At 41.1% G+C, this 23,103-nt stretch overlaps 1 protein-coding gene across 1 annotated transcript; it reads right to left on the bottom strand.

Annotated features, from left to right (window-relative positions):
* Nucleotides 1–11,176: 11,176 nt before the first annotated feature.
* Nucleotides 11,177–13,189, bottom strand: ankrd34bb (ankyrin repeat domain 34Bb). The gene is made up of 2 exons (XM_026188310.2): nucleotides 12,987–13,189; nucleotides 11,177–12,884 (listed from the first exon to the last, which is right to left on the bottom strand). The coding sequence occupies exons 1-2, from the start codon at nucleotides 13,187–13,189 to the stop codon at nucleotides 11,402–11,404; spliced, it is 1,686 nt and encodes a 561-aa protein (XP_026044095.1). The 3' UTR covers nucleotides 11,177–11,401.
* Between the last annotated feature and the right edge of the window lie 9,914 nt (nucleotides 13,190–23,103).

Raw genomic sequence — 23,103 nt, 5'->3', positions numbered from 1 at the left:
CGATTTACAACCTGAATAGGTGATAAAGCGATAGATCTTTCAGCCCAATTCTACTTTTTCTGCATAATCCATCATACAAAATGTAATCAAATGGAAAAGTCTCTTTTTAAAACTTGTTTTATTAGTTTTAATCTTTTAACTTTATGCATCAAGCAAAAATTTAATTATATGCAACATTCTCTGACTGGAAGAAATTAGTTTAACATTTAAACCTATTTTCTGCACATTCCAGCACATAAAATAAAATATTTTTTGTGTTTACACTCAGTCTTTCAAATAGATGCAAGTAAAACAGCAGAAAATAAATAAAGTCAAAGACTAGCAGTCCCGTTGCTCTATTTTCACCTGTAAAGCAGGAGTTGGGGAGGCGGAGGTTTACCCTGGTGCAGGTGTGCAGCGGTCAGTGGAAGGATACGCGAGTTTCTCTGTGAGTTTCCCATTATGTCGTAGTGCACTCGGTGCTTGTTTAGGGGTTTTTTTTTCGCTGTAAAAAGACGTTTTCTTCCCACGCCCAACGGACGCTAATGTTTTTGTCACTTTTTATGGAATCAAACTCAAAGTAAGGTCAGTACTTCCACGCTTTAAATGCTGCACACTCATACTCTCTCCCGCACTCGATATATTATCCATTGTTGATCTGCACACAGCTGTTGTCACGAACGTCGCACTCGCTTACATCACTGTCATGAGACATTCTCGCAAAAAAATCACGGTTTTAGTAACGCAGCGTTCCTATGGGAAAGTAACAGTAATCTAATTACCTGAAAAAAGTAATCAGATTACAGTAACGCATTACTGCCCATGGCTGGCTGTAGCTCAGGTGGTAGAGCAGGTCATCTACTAATCGGAAGCTTGGTGGTTCGATTCCCGGCTTCCCCTAGTCTGCATGCCAAATATCCTTGGGCAAGATACTAACCCGAAATTGCTCTCCGATGCATTCATCGGAGTATGAATGTGTGTGAATGTCAGTTGTGCTGGTGTGAATGGGTGAATGCACAAGTTGTGTAAAGCGCTTTGAGTGCTCAGAAGAGTGGAAAAGCGCTATATAAGAACTAGTCCATTTACCATTTACCATCTCTGGTTGTGACAGCACTGGATGAAGATCTGTTAATCATTTGGGGCAGATTGTCTTGTTCTCCGCAAACAAAAATGCTGAGGAAAATTCAAGACATGCTTTCAGTACACCTACCTGCAAGAGAGACATTATGTTCTCCATAGTTTAGCACAAAAAGGATTGAAGCAGAAGTGCAATATAATGCAGTATAATGGTTAACACCTTTGGGTCCCTGAAGTGTTGCTACTGGCAACTCAGTGGGATGGAGATAAAAGCTATAAATGTTTTAGATTTTCAAGGATGCAGCGTTATGAAATGGCAATTTATAAAAAAGGTTTTCAAAAAGAGAAAGTTCTTGCAAAAAAGTAAAAATGTTGTGTTTTTCTGGTTGTGTAGTTGATGTTGAATAGTACTTTTTTAAAAATTCAATTCAGTGTAATTTATTTTACCACAAATCACAACAACAGCTGCCTCAAGGTACTTTATATTGTAATTTAAAGACCCTACAATAATAGAGAGACAACCCCCTATGAGCAAGCACTTGGTGACAGTGGAGTGGAAAAACTCTCATTTAACTGGAAGAAACCTCCAGAAGAACCAGGCTCAGGGAGGGGTGGCCATCTGCCCCCACAGGCTGTGAGTGATGGGACGAAGACAAGACACACTGGGGAAAAAAACAGAGATAATAACAGAGAAAATACTATTATAATAACTAATTAAATATTGAGTGGTGTATAAACACATAGTCACTGCTAATTTGCTCCATTTATAAATGACTATGGATCTAATCAAATAAGAAACTGCTCCTCTTAAAAAGTAAAATCCATACCAGTTTGTGTTTTTGTTTATGGAGATTCAGCTTTCCACCTTGTGCGGTTGTAGCAGCCCAAATCAATGGGTGTGAATGTGCTACAGTACTGTATGCCTGTACAAGGAGAAGTCTCTTTTATTGTTTAAACTGGACTGAGAGCCAATGCTATCACTTTTTTGAAATGACAAAAGTGTGGGAAAAAAAGCATGCTTTGTTTCAGTTCCAGCATATCAGAACAGGAAAAAAAGGTCTTAAAATTAATTATATATACCATATTATCATTATGTACAAAACTTACGCCAAAATGCATAAATGTGAAAAACTAACTACACCCTTACTGCTTCCACTGGAACTAAGAGAGTTAGTAGGAGCCAGGAGCTGCTAAATAAATGCTAAATGGCCTGTATTTGTATGGTGCTTTACTTTGTCCCTATGGACCCCAAAGCGCTTTACACTACATTCAGTCATTGTTAAGGGAAAATTGTACTTAGTAGTCAGTATAAACTTTTAATGATATAAGTTTACATGTGATAGAATACTGCATGATGACCTTTTCCCTGCGTAGAACTGATTATGCAATGAAAATTAGCTTGTTAAGTCTCATCAGTGTTAAAATAGGGTAAATTTAGCAGACACCTGTTATCAAATGCTGAATTTATCCAATGCAAAAAATTGACTCTCTAGGTTGCAGGACAACAGTTTAACTTTTGTGGAAAAAAAAAGATTCTGGTTTGACCAACCAGTGATCTGACAATAAATTTAGTTGTTAATATAGTAAATTGGGAGATGCTTTCTGCTTGACTGATGCAGCACAAGTAATTTACTGTATGAGGGAAATTCTATTTTTGTGATAACATTTTCAACATGCATTTCTGTTGTCCTGTCATCTTAGTGGGTTAATAGCTGATATACAAATTAGTTGATCGTTCTTAGATTAAGGAAAGGTGACTGAATTCTAGCACGAGTGAATGGGATGTTTGGAGTTTGTTAGAGTGGAGACTCTAAAACACTGAGTTTCCTGTTTTGATATGTGAGTGAATCCTGCACCCAGATACACAACTCTGAATACATAAGAACAAACTTCTTTTGTGAAGTGCATGACAACATGTCACATGTTTTATGATGACGGGAAAAAAGGAAAGCTGAATAAAATGTGTCTGTGGCCTAAATGAGTGAAGAGCACAGACCTGGGGATTAAACTCATAGCTAATGAGACATATTAGGATTATGTTGTGTGTTGTGCAGCTGATGGTTGGTTTGGAGTGAATCTAGCTGATGGTTTTTCTTTTGTTGTGAAGTTGAGCCTGCCAATTAGTATGATGGTATGATAAACCATGCTAATGGTATGATTTACCCTCCTGAGATAAGGAGCTTGTGTCATGACGTAACAAGGCCTTTTATTTTGATACTTTCACAGTGCACTGAAAGTTTTGTTTGATAATCTCTGTTATTTTTCATTTTATTTTTATTTTTTGAACAGTGCACTAATTTCTCTTTGTGAATTTCTTTTCTTTAAGCAGATCTGCACAACGGGAATTAAAAGTGCTACACGTCGTCGAGAAAATTGTTACAAGTGAGTTTCTCCACATTAAAATGGGCTCAGGAGAAAGCCACTTATTTGGGACAATTAGAAAATGAGAGTCCCTGCCCAAAAAGGTAATCCGATCTAAAGTTCTTCTTTTTCTTTTGAAATGACGTCATTTTGCTGAGGGTGGAAATCAAATGCGGCGATGGTTTCCACTATCAGCAAAGAAAGAAAGAAAGAATGGATGAATGAATAAGTGAGAGAAAATAAAACTGACTGACTGGTAAAAGCTGACAAAAGCTAACAAGACTTTACTGATGTAACATGACTGTGTGAAGTTAACCCCCACCTGACAAAGGTGCAGATGAATCTATGTGTGTTTCCTTTTACAGGAGCAGAAAGATAACAGCAACATCCGAGGTTGCATGACGATTTAACCTTTTAAATGCCACTTTCTGTGTCTGTGCATCTACCAGGGGTGTTGTTCACTACCTTGTGTTGCTTACAGAGGTAACTGTGACAAAGTATGCATACGCCTGCGCAGCGCTAACATTTGCATTTTCTTTTCTACAGCATTACAGTTCTTCATGTGTTTGATCATGTGATTTATAAGAGGACTAGTTAATGTTTTTCTACTACAGGATTTCTGGGTTTATGTGTGAAGAAAACTGTGTTTACAGGTTATGAGTTGGTGATGCTGTTACACTGTGTTTTTGGGAAAATGTGAAGGTTACTTTGACAATGTGAATAACATGTGATAAATTTCCTGTGTTGAAACTAGTGATTAATGAGTTGAGTGACTTTGCTTAAGGAAAGTCACCGATTACATTAATGTTGACTGAGTACATGGGATGATCCATGTCTGAGGCAAATTATGGAAATAATTGTAGTTTACTGATTTGAGAAAACCTGCACATGATACTTGTCTTGCTGGTGCTGAATACTTTATTACTTTAAGTGTGAAGTTTGATTTCACTTCCAGATCTTGTTTTTCAGGCCATGATGGTGTGTATGCAGGCTCCTGGCTGAGCCAGTTTTTAAGCAAACTTAATATGCAAAACACGCTAACATCTTTTATTGCAGGATTATAGGTCCGGGGTGGTGCTGCTCCAGAGGAGGAGACGCCCTGATGTTGCCTGGGACATGATCTAGCTAACCTTTTTCTTTAAGACAGGAATCTGGCTTTGATGAGTTGACTCATGGGAGTGTCCATGCGTCAAGAGGAGGGGTCCAGGATTAACATGAAACAATGAATTAACATTAAATTATGTTTTATATGATTTTTGCAGCGATTTGTGTGATTAACAGTTCATTCAACGGGTATTAAACCTATGCAAGTGGTGCATCCATGTTCAGATGAGGCTTTGATGGCCTATAAGTGAAGTTCACTGAACTAAAAAATGTGGTTTGATGATTGTTGACATGCTCTCCAAATAGAAGTTTTTCCTCCTAGCAAGGAAATACAGGTGCAGCAGTAATCTCCTGAGGAATCTTCAGAGGCCCAGTGAGAAGCGAGAACCATTCCAGGCATAGCTGACAGCCCAGGCAGTGGTTGAGGTCAAAGGTCGAGCTGGTTGGGGCCCATCATGAGATCAAACTTTGAAGCCACAGCAAGGACCATGAAACTGCGTTGGAATGAGAGCTGTGCCAAGGGGGATTTCCAGAGGCCAACAGAGGAGATTGTGGACAACAGACGGGCACCTGAAGGATGAGGGGAGCGTGCCAAGCTCCATCGACAGCGCAGAGGGAGTCTAAGGATGGCATCATGATTCTGTGAAAGCACAGGAACCAGAAGCTATGGTGGTGATGACAGCAGTTTCCTATGAACATCACCTAATGCTGTGTCACTATACTGTGCATACGATGGAACACTGAAGACTGCTGGGATCATAACAGCAGTAAGATAACTGGACCCAGCACCCTTTCCACAGAGGGGTTTTTCTGCAGAGGATGGACAGTAGAAGAGCCATAAGTATATCCACGACAGAACAAAGGCAGAATCGGCAAATACAGACTATTATGTCTGTTCTCATATGCCAGTACGGCAACACACCCCACACTATATGTGTTCCTGGACCAACTCCCAGGGAAGAACTACTCCATGATATTAGCAGAGAGAGGGGACTTTGCGTCCTCTTCAACAACACCTGCTGCACTTACATACTGGACGATGTACGCTCATTAAACATGACTGACGCCCTGAATGCTTTGAGACAAATCCAGCAGGCCCAAAATCAGGACTATGTAAGTGATACAAGTGACTGGTTTTCTTGGCTATACACTGGCTCCTGGTTACAGGTGCTAAAAGGACTACTCATCGGAGTTGGGATATTTTTACTTTTATTTTGTGTTTTTGTAACGTGTATACTGCCATGTCTAAAACTCATGATTAACCGCATAATATTTTCCACTGTTGCTGCATATACAGCCGTGACAAATGAACATGAAGACTTTGTGTGATTAATGACGATGTGACAGAAAATGTACAACAAGATTTTACATACTGATATCTCACCTAAAGATATACTGACAACAGGAGGGAATGTCAATGGAAAATTGTATTTAGTAGTCAGTATAGTCTTTTAGTGATATAAGTTTGAATATGGTAGAATACTGCATGTAATCATTTGTGTTTAGAAGTATATAGTTGGTGGCATATTGAAAGAATGTCTCATCCTAGGAGGTCTGTAACATTCCAGGGTGTTCTGGCGTTCACCCCCACATCCTAGGAGCATGGGAGAGGTCGTACCTTGTCTTATTGTTTTACGGTAGGATTAACGTAGCTATATCTGTCTAAGTGCTTTTTGTTTAGATGAACTGCTGGACTTTATGGGGTCACACACACACACACACACACACTGAAGTATAAATAAAACCCGGGGCAGTTTCTCAGTGCGAGTCTCAGTTCTGGAGGCTGCCCTTGCTAGCAAGAAATTCTGCGTGTTTCTCTTCTCTGATTCTCTACTGAAGAAGTGTTTTAGAATACATCTCTTAACAAAGAGGCACCTTAGTCAGTTATGATGTGAGGTAGATAACTGTTAGAAGTAGTCTGCATCAAGCTTAAGGTTGCTCAAATTCAGTATAATGAGATATGGGATGAAGAAAATAAAGAAAATATGTAAACTAATTAAGTGCATAAGAGGCACTTGACCTGCTTGAAAACCTGTCATCCTAGACGAGACATTGCAGAAATATAGAGCACACCTATACTAACAACTAATAAGCTAAACCCTGTAGACAACAGCTAAAGCTACATAATTGAGAAGCTGAATTAAATATGTGGTCACTGTAAGCTGATGAGCAAGTAATATGTTTGTTTTTTTACAGCAGGAGCTTCATGAGAATTCAAACATGCAGCTGTCTGTGAGCTCAGTTTTTTTCCCCTCACACTTCTGATTTGCCTTTGGCAGCAGCTTTTTTGCATCCTGACACATGTGTGTAAAGTGTTCATGCTATCAGCAACTTGTTTTGTTTTGTTTTGAAAAATAAATAAATTTGTGACCATACTTGTAGATCACAGTGACACATAATGATTAGGCATATGATCTACTAATGCAGATGAAGTTTATTCTAAAATTTAAGGAGAACAAAGAAGAACAGCATCTTCAGTTGTGTCTTGGCTGTTGTTCTCTGTGTAGTGTGCTGAGTTTTGTTTTTTGTTTTTTTGTTTTTTGACGTGTTGCTTGAGAGAGGAGTACTGTGATTTCTGAAGTAGCTCTCACCATGCGACCTTGATGATGATAAGTTCAGAACCAGCTGAGAGCTGGGTTGTCTGCTTTGCTTTAGGTGATAAGTCAGAAAAGTTAAAACTTAGTTTCTTGTCTTGAAGGGAAAAAAAGAAAGAAGGAGGTTTTGTGTTTCTCAGCCAAGAACAACTACGATTTCATTTTCTGTTTTTGAGAAAGGAGAATTTATAATAATAATAATAATAATAATAATAATAATAATAATAATAATAATAATAATAATAAAACAAAGAGTGATGTTTTGTTTAAGTGGTGAAGAAAGCTAATACTGCAAAATACCAACTAGTGTATGATCAGCGAGCAATAAATGAAATCCCTGAAATGATGCTACCAGTAGTAGCAAATCCCCACTCTCTATGCTGAAGCTTTAAAGAAATCAATGATGTCCTGCCTCCTGCCAGCAGCAGAGACAGTTTCTACTCTACGTAATGACATTTTAGTGACTGGCCACACAGAGGAAGGGTGTAAGCAAAATACCATGGCTGTGTTACGTCACTTGGCTGAGTTAAGGCCACAAGGTATCTTTAAATAAACTCTAATTATGAAGTCACATACTTAGAGCACACCCTCTCAGGTGAGGGCAGAAAGCTACTAAACAAAGGAACAGAAGCTATACAAAATGCGCCACAGCCACAAAACTAGGCATTCATAAGATTTCCAGATGGAGAAGTTGATTCGTCATTGTGGCTGAACTGTGACTCTGCAGAAAGCTGGCAACCTCTGTGCACCTGTGGCCATGGACATGATTGGGACATGTGAATTCAATGAGTTGGAGATGGGTAAATGAATACTTTTGACAATATAGAGTATGTATGTGAATAAAGAATGCATGTACATGAGACTGAGATAATTAATTTTGGCCCTTATCCGTCCCTTATTTATTCCAACATTTTTGCACCACTGAGATATAAATTTTACTGTAGGGTCTTTAACTTTCAATATCAGGGCATAAGGACCAGGTGGTTGGTACATAAGAAATAACACAATTTTTTTTCAGTTTTCTAATTAGTATGTGCAAGGCTAAAGGCCTTTAAACACCCAACAGATTGCAGAACTATATCTGAATTTGCCATGTAATGGAATGCATTGTATTTTTGCTGAAAATTCATCATCAAAAAATGCACTGTGAAAAAAAGTTTACGTCAACTGACGATAAGCTGGTCGTGAGCTTTCTAAACAAGAAAAGGAAGAAACAGATTCTGGGTCTATCCAATCCTCTCAAGGCAGCAGCAACAGGGAAAATGTCATGGCTTGATCCACGATCTGAAGCTTTCATATATATTCAGGATGCCAATGGGGCAATTTCAGCTCTTATTGGGACCACATTGACTGAGGTAAAGTATTATTTTACTATTTCCATATCAGTACTAGCGCATGACTTGAGTTAGGAGTGCACTTGTTGCCAGATGGAGGGATCTAATTGGTCGCATCTGTTTATTTGGATCCGAAAAAAATATATCTATACATGTATATATATGTATATGTATACCACGTCAACTGGAAGAGACTTGGTGGACCATCTGCATCTACAGGTCAGTCCTTCGAGGACACCAATATTCACATTTTGGACAAAGAAGACAGATGGTTTGAAAGAGGAGTGAAAGAAGCCCTTTGTGTCCACTGTCTGCCATCTATAATCCAGTTCTGAGATCCTTTCCCAGACGCCTTAATGCCCACTCACATCCCGGGACTTCTGACCTCAGGAAATCACATGATAGGGTGGGGCTAGGTTTCACAATGAGCTCACCGAAAACCTTAGCTGATTGTGAACTACACCCATTTTCACACCTTGGCTCATGTAATTAGGTAGGGGTTCATTAGGGGGTCCATTGTCCCTCTCTGGGGGGCACTCCCACATGGCTTAAATCTGGGACTCTCCAACATTTGACTCTAGAACTGAAGAAGCTTCTCAGATAAGAGGTAAAATGTCTTCAAGCAACTCAAAGAAGTCCAGACACTTTTTTTTCTTTCCAAGCTCCTTAGACTACGATGACCTGGATGACTGAGAACCTTCACAGACAAAACCAACACTAGCTCCTTAGGATGTTTTACCAGTCGGTGGTTGCCGGGGTACTGTTCTATGCTGTGGTGTGCTGGGGGTGCAGCACAGCAAAGAAGGACTCATCCAGGCTGGAAAAACTAAACAAAGGCTAGCTCTGTAGTCGGCATGAAGTTGGACACTCTGGTGACAGTAGCAGAGAAAGGGACATTAAAGAAACTGCTGGACATTATGGACAATGCTGGGCATCCTCTGCACACGGTCGTAAATAATCATAGTAGCCTATTCAGCAACAGGTTGCTTCTCCCAAAGTCAAGAAGCAACAGACTTAAAAACTCCTTTGTCTCACACGCCATCAGACTGCTTAACTCCTCACTGGAGGAGAGAGAGAGAGGAAACGGGGACAAAGGAGGGTTGGGAACAACTGACCTGTAGTGCTTTTTTCCTTGTGCTATATTTGCAATATATTTCTTACATCCGACTGTGCAATAATCATTGTGCAATAGACTCACTCAAATGTGGAATCCACTAGTATTCCTATTTATCTCTATTATATAGTCTGTATTTATATATGTGTATATATGGTATAATTATGCTTACAGTGGGGCAAAAAAGTATTTAGTCAGCCACCGATTGTGCAAGTTCCCCCACTTAAAATAATGACAGAGGTCAGTAATTTGGACCAGAGGTACACTTCAACTGTGAGAGACAGAATGTGAAAAAAAATCCATGAATTCACATGCTAGGATTTGTAAAGAATTTATTCGTAAATCGGGGTGGAAAATAAGTATTTGGTCACCTCAAACAAGGAAAATCTCTGGCTCTCACAGACCTGTAACGTCTTCTGTAAGAAGCTTTTCTGTCCCCCACTCGTTACCTGTATGAATGGCACCTGTTTGAACTCATCATCTGTATAAAAGACACCTGTCCACAGCCTCAAACAGTCAGACTCCAAACTCCGCCATGGCCAAGACCAAGGAGCTTTCGAAGGACACCAGGAAAAGTATTGTAGACCTGCACCAGACTGGGAAGAGTGAATCTACAATAGGCAAGCAGCTTGGTGTGAAAAAATCAACTGTGGGAGCAATCATCAGAAAATGGAAGACATGGGGCTGTTTTTCTGCCAAGGGGACAGGACGACTGATCCGTGTTAAGGACAGAATGAATGGGGCCATGTATCGTGAGATTTTGAGCCAAAACCTCCTTCCATCAGTGAGAACTTTGAAGATGAAACGAGGCTGGGTCTTCCAACATGACAATGATCCAAAACACACCGCCCGGGCAACAAAGGAGTGGCTCCGTAAGAAGCATTTGAAAGTCCTGGAGTGGCCTAGCCAGTCTCCAGACCTCAACCCCATAGAAAATCTGTGGCGGGAGTTGAAAGTCCGTGTTGCTCGGCGACAGCCCCAAAACATCACTGCTCTCGAGAAGATCTGCATGGAGGAATGGGCCAAAATACCAGCTACTGTGTGTGCAAACCTGGTAAAGACCTATAGTAAACGTTTGACCTCTGTTATTGCCAACAAAGGTTATGTTACAAAGTATTGAGTTGTATTTTTGTTATTGACCAAATACTTATTTTCCACCCTGATTTACCAATAAATTCTTTACAAATCCTACCATGTGGATTCATGGATTTTTTTTTCACATTCTGTCTCTCACAGTTGAAGTGTACCTCTGGTGCAAATTACTGACCTCTGTCATCATTTTAGGTGGGGGAACTTGCACAATCGGTGGCTGACTAAATACTTTCTTGCCCCACTGTATATCCTTACTCTCATTCCCCTTTATTGTGTCTGTAACATGCAACTTCTGTCGGTGCTGTGCTACTGGAAACTCAATTTCCCGGAGGAACCCACCCGTGAGATTAATAAAGTTTCATCTAATCTAATATAATAACACTAGTCACTTTTCTCAGAACAGACTCACCAATAAACATACAGCATTAATTGATATGATTGGATGGCCGAAGTATTAATGAAGAGGGCTGTTCTATTCACAACTGTTTACAAAATTACTACAATATTTAAATACATTTGTTTTCAAGGTATTTGGAATGCAATGTTTCATACTAAAGTATTTATAATTATCATTTCCAAACTGCCCTGGTGATAATTAAAATGTTACTCTAAAACAACACACTGACACAGGTGAGCACATCTAATCTATAATCACTTTTAAAGCACATATGAATTGGCATTAGAGATGGGGTTATAGCTATAATACAGCTATTGCACACATATTTTCTCCTGAGAGATTTTATTTTCTATTGCCCAAAAGTTTCCGCAAAGTTGGCAAGTTGTTTTATTTGGTCACTCTGCATTGAGTGACGCCTCCACAACATTTTCTTGGCTTTCAGATCCTTGGGGAAAACAGGTACACAGGGTAGAACAGGTTTTGGGCCTATAAGAACACCGTTCAGTGTCTTGGTACTTCCACTCAAAGGGCAGGAAGAGTTAGAGCTAACCCCAATATCTGGTATGGGAATATGAGGATTCAAACGAGGCAGGTATCCGGGGCGTGTGTGGGCAATGTGATCCAGAAGAAGAGCTCCTGAGCCTCTTCGCTCCAGCCCTGTAGTGGCTCGCCTCTGGGCCGAGCTCTCCAAGGACTCCCTGGATCCCGACAGATTGGAGGCTCTGCTGGTGACCAGCTTGTGTCTTTCCGCTGCCAATCCAGCACCACCACTGCTCTTTGAGGTTCTGTCTCTGCTGCTGAATTGCTGCAACTGAGAGTCAGAACTGTAGTGGGCAATACCAATGTTCCGCCGACGCACCACATTTTGCAGACTGGAAACATTCATCTGTGTAAGACAGTCAGATGAATCTTCATCTGCAGGTCTGGATTCATGGGAAAAGGCAAGACTATCTTGAAGCAAGTTTGGGTGTGAAACAGAATATAATGAACTTGCAGCACTGTCATATGACATCTTTCTGCCAAAGCCTTTTTTCCCACCACCTCCCCTGTTGTCATTTCCTGATAAGATCTCTAATGCTTTCACAAGTCCTTTTGCATCTTTGAAATCAATGCTCTGGTGCCGTGAAATAGCAAGAGGATGTTCTTCGACTCTGAAAGACAGCACCTCCTCCGGAGTAATTTCCACTGGTTCCTCAGTCAGAGAGGACGCCTGACTCTGCTGGAGCAACAGGGAAGGACTTTTGGACCAGGCTTCTGAGTGTAGCTGATGGAAGTTAGGTCGCTTATCCACATCGGGAACACGTAGAGGACTTCGATGTTGCATTGGTGAACCTGGTTGAAATCTGATCAGGCCATGCCCTAAGCCTAAACACTGGGGATCCTTGAGGGCACGAAGGGGGCTGCCAGGTTGAGGAGAGGTTTTTGCTGAAGAGCCCTGAGGAGGCGTTCGTAGCTGGACCTCATATGGCGACATGTAGCAAGATGCTGGTAAGTAATGCAGACTCTCTTCAACTTCAGGAGATGGAGGAACATTAAGGTACTGCTTTGTCACCTGATGGCCAGATGGCAGTTTGTTGGTGGTGATGATGATAACTTCCTTACCCTTGGCTTTACAGGCATCTAAGAGTACACTAAGAATGTCCCTGTTACCAGAATTAACTGCATAAACTAACGCAGATAAACCTCCATGATCCTCCAGGGTTGGATCAGCTCCGCTGTTAAGAAGAAGTGACAGAATTTCAGCTCCCATTTGTTGAAGACATGCATGCATTAGAGCCGTTTTCCCAGTCTTGTCTTGGATGTTTGGATCAGCACCATTTTCAAGAAGATACCTTGTAGTAAAAGTAAAGTAAGGTAAAGTAAAGTAAAGGGTACATTTATTTTATCAATTATCTAGAAGATATTAATGCTCAACAAAAATATATAAAACTTACCGAACCATCTTGTGCTGGGGTACACTCTGTGAATCTGTATAGCATGTCTTGCAGGCTACCATAAGTGGTGTCTCACCATGCTCATTACTCTCATTAATGTAGGCTCCTCCTTCCAGGAGCAGCCGAGTCAGACGTAGCCGGCATAAATATACAGCCTTCAACAGGGAATTGCCATCTGTTCGAACCTCTGTTGACTCATCCATTGTGAGGACCTTTGATGAAACACTGTCACTTCATTGTCTGAAGGTGCACCCAAAACATCCCTGCAACAATGTAAGAAGTTTTTAGGTCTCCATCAAGTGGGCAGCTGTTGGAAGCTTTACACTGTGGGTCCCAAACCATATCTGAGCATCACATTACCTATAGAAACCATTTGTTTGATATAGTGTTTTCTTGTTTGACAGTGCATTCAGATATTCGAAACCAGTCACTCTTTCACTATTTTATATTGCAGCCTTACACTAAAGTTGGCTTTAGTGTGAGGCAAAATTAAGCATTTGCTTAATTTTGGGAAAATTAATTCTCCCTCTCTTACACACACGTTGGGTATTCATATCTTGTGGGGACATCTAATTGACATAATGCTTTCTGTAGCCACTTACCCTACCCTTAACCATGAAAAATGAATGCCTAACCCTTACCCTATACCTAACCATAACCCAATTGTAACCCTGTCACTAAAACCACATTTTGAGTCTCAAAAACGCCTTCAAACTTGTGTGGACCAGGATTTTGGGCGCCATAAGGCCTGTTGGGCCCCACAAGTATAGTAAACTTCCAATTTTTGGGCCCCAAAAAGATATGAATACAGACAGACATAGTATTTATCTTCATAAAAACTATGTTTTTTGGAAGAAACAGGTAGTGCTCAACTTTTCACTCTTACCACAGTGCAAATTGGAGTGCAACAACTTTTTCCATGTATGTTAAAACACTTGTTATGTTAAGCTGCCAGAAGTGCACCTCATCTTTAAACCATGCTGAGGTAGGCTTTAGCCCACTCATGACCCTGAACAGAGAAGGTGCATTGAAACATTGATGGGTGTCTCCATAGCAGTATTTGATTAACAAAATAAATGGCTGTAGAAGAATCACAGCACAGTACGATTGTTACCTGGGAAAGTTCATATCCCACCAAAATACTGCATTGAGTTCAAGCTGAAAGCTGTCTTGTAGATGACCTGCTCCAACAATTACTTATTCTTTCCTAAATGAACCTGTACAGCTCTACATTGTTGTACATTTCATAGAGTTAGAACACTGAATGCCTGTCAGAGATTTATTTTACTGTCTGTGTTTCTTTCTATGGTCTTTCCACCATCTCAGCTCCTGACAGCTTCCTGCCATCCCACCCGGGTTTTTTGTTTTTGCTCTCCCTTATTAACAATGTGGTTTTGCTAAGAATGAAAAACTTTCAGTTTCTGGTAAAAGTGAAAGAAAACTGGAAAAGTCACAGTTACACATGAATTAACATTGCTTTTCTTTCCAGTATTTTATAACTGTGCAGCATTTGCAGAGCAGCAGCAGTTCACACAGAAACAACCTGTTGTCTTTGCACCTCTGTAACAAGCTATTGTTGTCTTGATTTTGACACTGAGACTTAGTATTCTATCCAATAATACTCTGCACATACATCTCCTGATAGATTTCAACATTGTGACAATGAGGAGACATCCTGTCACTCAAAACACAAAGTTAATAACAAATAGAGTCACAGACTTTTTTCTAAAGAAAAATACACAACTCGCCCTCACCACCAAGTGACCGTGTAAGCTTCCAGCTCTGCTTCCATCCACAAAAGAGAGCTAAAAGTATAAAAGTATACAACATACAGTGTACAGTCAATGGAAACTACATTATATAAAAATATTTCTAGCACTTTTAAAGTATCAAGAGTTAAAATACTTGCAATTAGAATGGGCCTTATATATTTTGGTGGTTTCAATTTAATTATTGCTTTCTTTAAAATCGTAATCCTAAACGTTAAACTTTAAAGTTAATGCAGTATTTACTGAGTACTCTGTACTTCAAGTCCATTTCTTTTCCTGATATGACATAGTTTACAGTTTTAGTATCTTGTGCTTATATGTTATGATGTCAACTTTTTACAGGTTGTTTGTATTTTATGTATTGCTTTAAAGACAACTTTTTTTCATTAAACATTATGAAAATATTTGGGAGTATAGAGGTTTGGTCATGTAATAATGAAATCATCTGTATTTAGGCTGGTTCCCTGGTCTCCTGGGAAAATTAAGCTTTAATAAGGGAGAGCAAAAACAAAAAACCCGGGTGGGATGGCAGGAAGCTGTCAGGAGCTGAGATGGTGGAAAGACCATAGAAAGAAACACAGACAGTAAAATAAATCTCTGACAGGCATTCAGTGTTCTAACTCTATGAAATGTACAACAATGTAGAGCTGTACAGGTTCATTTAGGAAAGAATAAGTAATTGTTGGAGCAGGTCATCTATTAATCGGAAGGTTGGAGGTTTGGTCCTGGGCTGCTCCAGTCTACATGCCAAATATCCTTGGGCATGATACTAACGCCAAGTTGCACTCTGATGGATCAATTGGAGCGTGAATGTTAGATAGAAAGCGCTTCCCTGGAAAACGCATAGAAAACAATGCCTGTATGAATGGGTGTGAATCTGTGAATGTTGTATAGAACAGTTTGAGTGCTCAAGGAGAATAATTTTTTTTTTACCAAAATGTTTTTATAAAGAGCAGCAGGTTTTAAACTTTAGCAGCCTTTTCTGCAGGGTGACATTCAAACCCCGATCCGAGGGGGTCAGGCCTGGTCTTCCACCACCACAGACAGAATATCTAATGATAACAGCAGCAGCAGAGAAAATGTCATTCCTCAACACAACACTTCACACAGAAAGGCCAAATAGATACTGAAACATTAGTATAGAAATGGTTTTGTCCAGGACTTACATGTCTCAAAAATATTTTAATAGCTACTTGCACATGTAGCCAAAGAGGAATTCTGTTTAGTTACACACTGACGCAGAAGCGCTTTTGAAAACAGGAGTCAATAGAAATGAAAAGAAATAACAGAAAAAAATGGCTACAAGGACAAACAATCCATTTCATCTCCTGCCAGCCTGCAACATTCTTAATGTTCTGCAATGGTCTGAATTTATTGCCTCTCAGAACAAACTGACAGCTCCTGTTATGCACAGAGTAGAATTTATCACAATTTTAGTGCAGCATCAAGGGTGCTCTGGCATCCTTAAATAGGATTTAACACTAACAATAGAATTTTACTAAGTCTTATCTTACCAAATTGGGCAAATAAAGGAGACATGTAAAGTAGAAATGACTATTTGTTCCCAGCGTGTTAGTGTGTGTAAAACTTACCTGAATGAGTTTCGTTCTTTATTGTGAGAGATGTTCAAACTGCAGTTTAAAGCCAAATGTCAGACTGCAGGCTGAGAGGTAGGTACGGAGACCAGACATTCACACAGGAGTGACTGATGGAAGGAGGGAGTGAAGACTGATATGCGTCAGCTGACAGCAAAAGGCTGGCCAATGACCATGCAGCAGCAAGCATACAACCAGTGATGGCACATCCTTTTGTGAGCATCCACAGTGCAGACAGTGTTGTTTGATAAAACATTTGCGCAGGAAAGACTCGTTTCTTTTAAGCTTCAGGTATTCAGACTGTTGTGTGAAATGACAGTGTGGCCAACGTCACCAGAAAGTTCAAGGCTGCAGACATTTATTTTGGTGAAGATTGCACAGAACAGAAACTTCACAGAACTACTGCCATATTCAGTAGTCAATAACAGAAAAGCACTGAGAAGCTTCGTCACTTTTAGAGAGCAAATAGCCACAGATATCCTTCACCAGCGTGTCCTGCTATGTTAATCCATATTGATTCATCCGTTTCCTCTTTGCTGTACTTTAATAGAGAAGTACCATGGAAGCAGATGTGTGGCGAACAGAGGGAGGACCCACAATGCAGGACTGAACTCAGAAATCACAGATTTATTCCTGCACTGTAAGACCGAATAGTAATAGTTTGATAAATGAAATGAGTTGCAACTACTTAAAAACCCGTTATAAGTTCATACACCCTTATTTCTTTGAGTAGTTTGAACAAGTTTGTTTTTTCAAGTTATCAGTACTTGAATATGTTGATTAGTTTCAGACATTGCCCTTGAATAATTTGAGTCGACACTGACATCACATACGTGCCTACGTACGTACGTACGTACGTGTGCCACCTGTTCTTCATGAGGAGCTGGGAACCATCTTGGAATCGTCGCTTCGAGTCCGAATGCCCGCTCATTACTCCGAAAGAAAGCTGTGGAACGTTAATTTCCGAACAGAAATAAAATCACTTGGGAAGGTTTTTTGCTGCATTGTCTTTGACGCTGGATAAAGGAGGACGTGCTGTGGTATGTTACAGACCTTTGAACTGGAACAGCTAACGCTCTGCACTTGGCTAGCTGCATTTACCGCCTTTGCAGCAATTTTGTCTTTGTGAGCGCTTTTGTGGTAAGTTTTATTTTTTCTGAAACCTTATTTCTCCTTTGTAATACGAATTATTATCGTCATAAATGTTGAATTGTAGCAGGCATTTAAGAATTGCTTTTTTCTTTTCTTTTTTTTTAAAAATCCATGCCACCTAATGTAAAAATAGGGTTCCAGTGTATGGTCTTGGTGGCATTGGCCCCAAAGTGTGTTTTGCAGGAAGCTAATAAGCTCACATTATTAGTCCCAGCAGAGGCGAGCACTAAAGCTAAGCCCTGCTCATACATTTCTAATCTCTTACTACTGTAAAATAAGTCTTTAGCAGGCGTTTCTAGAGTGCTAAACAGATTTGTAGTTTATAAACTGCCTTGTGGATAAATTGTTGAGTCTTTGTTGCACTGCTGCGCTGCTTAGCTAACTCATTTGCCAACTGGTGGAACTTGAAAGCTATGTTTAGTATGGAAGCCCGTTTCCGCCACTAAAAAAAAAAAAAAAAAAGATCCATAACTCGAAATTTCGAGTTATTTTCTTGAAATTTCGAGTTATTTTCTCAAAATTCGGACTTATTAACTCGAAATTTCGAGTTATTAACTCAAAATTTTGAGAAAATAACTCAAAATTTCGAGTTAGCGGTGCCAATAAGAAATCTACGTGGCTGATGTCATTTCCTTGTTACCCGGAAGGATATGGCGCAAAAGGGTGCGCACTCAAAACTGGATCGTGTCGTGAGCTACTGTATAACAACAAATGTCAAGTCAAGTCAAGTCAACTTTATTTGTCAATTCTGCCACATGTACAGGACATACAGAGAATAGAAATTTCGTTACTCTCAAACCCTAGTGATTAAAAAATGCAAATAAAATAATTAAAAAGTAAAAATTTAAATAAATACAATACAATTTTACGTATAACAAAAAAAAAAAAAAAGCTATGCAATATACAATATACAATATTCAAGTAAGGAGGCATAGTAGTGCAAATAGGCAAATAGTGCAAATGGAGATTTAGTGGTATGCGGTAAGAGATAGTGTAACAACAAAGTCTTATGAGGTAATGGCAGTCCAATGCTCCACAAAGTGACTGGTAACTGGTGCAGGCCAGTGAGTGAGTCAGAGAGTGTGTGTGTGTGTGTGTGTGTGTGTGTGTGTGTGTGTGTGTGTGTGTGTGTGTGTGTGACAGAGTTCAGTGAGACTGTGGAGGGGAGCAAATGGCGCCAGGTTCTTCAGTTTTGAATGCCTTCCTACAAATGATAACTGGATAAAAGGTATACAAAAACAGTGTGACCGCGATTGTTACATACAAAGTTGAACAGAATGCAACGTGAGGGTTAACCAAAGGCACCTATAAGGTTTCTGTTACACACTAATGACACCTGTTACGTCTGGTGAAACAGACGTTTTGCTAAAAGCATGCGTAATAAGTGTACAGCACTGTATAAAACAAAATCACAAATCACCCAAAACAGGGAATATGACTGACAACTATATAAATAAGGAACAAAACCAATAAAACTGTAACCAGACAACTGAGAAAATGTGGGATTGACTGTATTGTGATGCTGATTGTAGTTACAGTGCAAATGGACACTTAAAAATGCAGTTCCCACTTCTCCACCATAGTCAGAGCTCATAATGTAGGTAGGCACAGATACTTTGATGATAATATGGTGGCTTTATTTTAATTTTGTAATTTTAATTTACATCCTTCCTTACAGCATGGGAGACTTGACTGAATTCTTGAAACAAAGAGAAGTCTCTGAGGAAATTATACAGACCTTGCAGAATGAGAAGGTACTTAATTCCAACAAGATACTGGTTGAAATGCAACTTTTCCTCATTGTTCTTAAGTTAAAAATAGGATTGTATTTTCAAGGCTGGTTGTTTCAATAAATTAAATTATTTTTCCATCTTTAGATTGATGCCAGTGTCATAAGTCTAATGACAGATGAGGAGCTGAAGACTTATTTGCCATCATACGGTGATCGTCTAGCAGTATTTGGATTTTGCATAGAGGGGATAGAGGGGGCAGCAGCCGCAAGTCAGCGCTTTTTGAACGGCTGAAATCCAAACTGTCCAAAAGAAAATTATCTGAAGAGGATGGCAGTAGCACACGGCAATAAGAAAATTCCCAAACAACCCATAAAAGAAATGCTCTGAAGAGAAATAGAAAAATAGAAATAGGATGGATGCATTATGATGAAGACACTGAGGTTTTCAAGCAGGTTAGAGCTAGACGAGGAGGAACAAGAAAAATAGACATTTGCAAGGATGCCAAGAAAAGGGACATATTACAGGTTGCAACAGGCCTGTTCTTTCCAGATGGGGGAAACATTCAGGGGCCCTTAACAGATTTTGACTGTGATCTGAAGGATTATCAAGAGATGATAGTCGATGATGCATTGACAGTAGGAGAACTTTATCATGTCACAAAACTAAATATCCTCAGGTTCTACCTCACCACAAAGAAAAAACAAAATGACAGCCTTCAGAGCTCCAACCCAGGTTTGTATCCATCTTCAGAAATTGAAGCGAGTCCTCAAAACCAAACCTCTTCTTTTTCTGTCACTACAGTCCAAACATCTGCTCCATTTGAAACAATCAGCCATGATGTGACATACATTGAAGACACTCCAAACGATAACCTTCCACAAACTTCCACGCAGTCTCTAAGTGCTAACACTTCTCACAGCAGTGACATTATTTTTGTTGGCCCCTTTTCTGACAGTGAGCCAATAAATTTGGATGACACCCTGATTTTTTCTCCACAACCTGGTCCATCCAGTGAGAGAGTGAGGAGAGTAGTGGTGGTCCACAGAGGGCAGGTAATGTCAGAGCTCATTTCACATTTTAGTGATAAGGACCTTGAAGATGTCGACATCAAAATCCAGGTCTTACTGCCTGATGGAACACCTGAAATGGCCCATGACGATGGGGGAGTTGTGAGAGATTGTCTTTCAGAATTCTGGAAAGAATTCTATGACAAGTGCACCACTGGAAATGTTTACAAAGTGCCCTTCTTAAGGCATGATTTTGGGCAACCGGAGTGGGAGAGTGTGGGCAGAATCATTGCGTTTGGGTGGGTTAGAGAGAAATATCTGCCTGTGAAAATTGCACCTGCCATTCTGGAACAAGCTGCCTTTGGATATGTAAAGAGTGATACTGTGGAGAATTTCCTTAAGTTCATGCCTGACTCTGAGCGTACAGTGTTAGAGGCGCGGCGATCAGACTTTAGCACCGTGGACCAAGAAGAACTTATAGACATACTTGATAACCACAGCTGCAGAAAGATACCAACAGCCTGCAATGCCACTGAAGTCCTATTGGAGCTTGCACACAAAACACTTGTCCAAGAGCCTGCCTATGTTATTGAACAGTGGGCAAGAACACTCAGCATGCCACGGGAAAGCCTTTGTGATCCATCTTCAGTTTATGAAACCCTCCAACCAACTGTGAGAAAAGTTCTCAAGTGTCTCACTTTCCCTGAAACAATGACGGCTCACCAGAAGCTGATTCAGAAATATCTAACTACATATGTGAAGAATGCTGAGAAGGAACATTTGTGTTTGTTCCTCAGGTTTTGCACAGGTTCAGATTTACATCTGGGAAAGAACATCATCATTGGGTTTAACGAACTTAAAGGTTTCCAGAGACGACCTGTGGCACACACATGTGGGTGTGTACTGGAGCTGTCGATAAATTATGACAGCTATCCTGACTTCAGATCGGAGATGAACAGTGTGTTGGAATCAAATGTGTGGGTTATGGACATTATCTAAAGGTTTGATTCACGGACAATGGCTTAAAAGCCATTGTTGTTTTACAACAGATTATATTTGAGTTGTGAACTAAGACTAAAGTGTTCCCATGTGAATGTCACAGCAAAGGTTTCAGGTGTTTAAAAACTGAGTTCCAAGAAAAAGTCTTTGGTGAAATACCACTGTAATGCAATTTGAGGTACTTCTTTGTGTTTCTGTGTTTTCCTATTACAACTGAGGCAATATTTTTCTAAACACTTGTGAAATGCATTTCTGCAGAGGTCTCAGAGTGGCAGTCTGGAGACCATTTATAAGCATTCCCATTTCCTCAGTCAGCATGTGTGCATGTGAACAATGAAAGCAGTTTTTCCACCTTTTATTCAATTTTTCTATTATTTGAATCCAAAATCAACTTTAAAAAATGCATTAGGTTAATTTTAATTTGTCAAATTTTATTAATTTAATGTCACAAGATGACATGTATTGTAGTGGTTGTGAGACCCCTGTTGTGGTCTCACAACAGCGGTTTGCAGATGTGTTCTCCCCCCTGCCAGGCCGAACGTCTCTCATTGAGCATAATTTTGTAACGCAGCCTGGCGTGACGGTGCGTTCACGGCCCTACAGGCTTTCTGAGCATAAACGGCAAATCGATCAGAGGGAATTGGCTGAAATGCTGAAAATGGGAGTGATAGAAGAGTCGCACAGCGCCTGGTGTAGCCCCATCGTTCTTGTGGTGAAGAAGGATGGGTCTATACGGTTCTGTGTCGACTATCGCAAGGTGAATGAAGTGTCACGTTTTGATGCTTATCCCATGCCCCGGGTCGACGAGCTCCTGGATCGGCTGGGCACGGCCCGTTTTTTCACGACACTGGATTTAACCAAGGGCTACTGGCAGATTCCCTTGTCTGCCGAGTCCAAGGAGAAAACGGCCTTCTCCACTCCGTACGGGTTGTACCAATTCGTTACGCTTCCGTTCGGCTTGTTCCGAGCCCCTGCCACCTTTCAGCGCCTCATGGACCGGGTGCTGCGTCCGCACGCTGCATATGCTGCTGCCTACCTGGATGACGTGATCATCCACAGCGACACCTGGGCGGAGCATGTGCAGCGGGTGGCCACGGTCCTGGAGTCCCTGAGGAGGGCGGGGCTCACGGCCAACCCGAAGAAGTGTGCGGTTGGACGGAGGGAGGTACAGTATCTGGGGTACCACTTGGGGGGCGGGCAGGTGCGTCCACAGGTGGAGAAGACGGCGGTTATCGCATCCTGCCCGCGCCCCAAGACTAAAAAGGAGGTGAGACGGTTTCTGGGGCTGGCAGGTTACTATCGCCGTTTCGTGCCAGGGTTTGCGCAGCTGACCAGCCCCTTGACCGATCTCACCCGAAAGGGTGCTCCAGATCTGGTTCAGTGGACGGGGCCGTGCCAGGCGGCGTTTGTGCAGGTGAAAAAGTCTCTCTGTGGGGAGCCGCTGCTTCACACTCCTAACTTTTCCCTCCCTTTTGTTCTGCAGACTGACGCCTCGAACAGAGGGCTGGGGGCCGTTTTGTCCCAGCAGGTAAGAGGGGGCCGACCGTCCCGTTCTTTACATCAGCCGGAAGCTGGCAGAGTGCTTGGCTATCCGGTGGGCGGTCGACTCCCTTCGCTATTACCTCCTGGGGCGCTCATTCACCCTCTGCTCGGACCACGCCCCGCTGCAGTGGCTCCACCGCATGAAGGATGCCAACGCCTGGATCACCCGGTGGTATCTGGCTTTACAGCCCTTTAAGTTCAAGGTGGTCCATAGGCTGGGGGCGCAGATGGCGGTGGCCGATTTCCTCTCTCGCTCGCGGGGGGGTGGGGGGGGGGGGGGAGTAGGTTCGGCAGGACAGCTCCCCGGCCTCAGTCGGGCG

The sequence above is a fragment of the Astatotilapia calliptera genome, chromosome 12 (genome assembly GCF_964374335.1).
Source record: "Astatotilapia calliptera chromosome 12, fAstCal68.1, whole genome shotgun sequence".
Taxonomy (NCBI): domain Eukaryota; kingdom Metazoa; phylum Chordata; class Actinopteri; order Cichliformes; family Cichlidae; genus Astatotilapia; species Astatotilapia calliptera.
The sequence above is the reverse complement of the archived record's forward strand: the minus strand, read 5'-3'. Positions and strand labels throughout refer to the sequence as shown.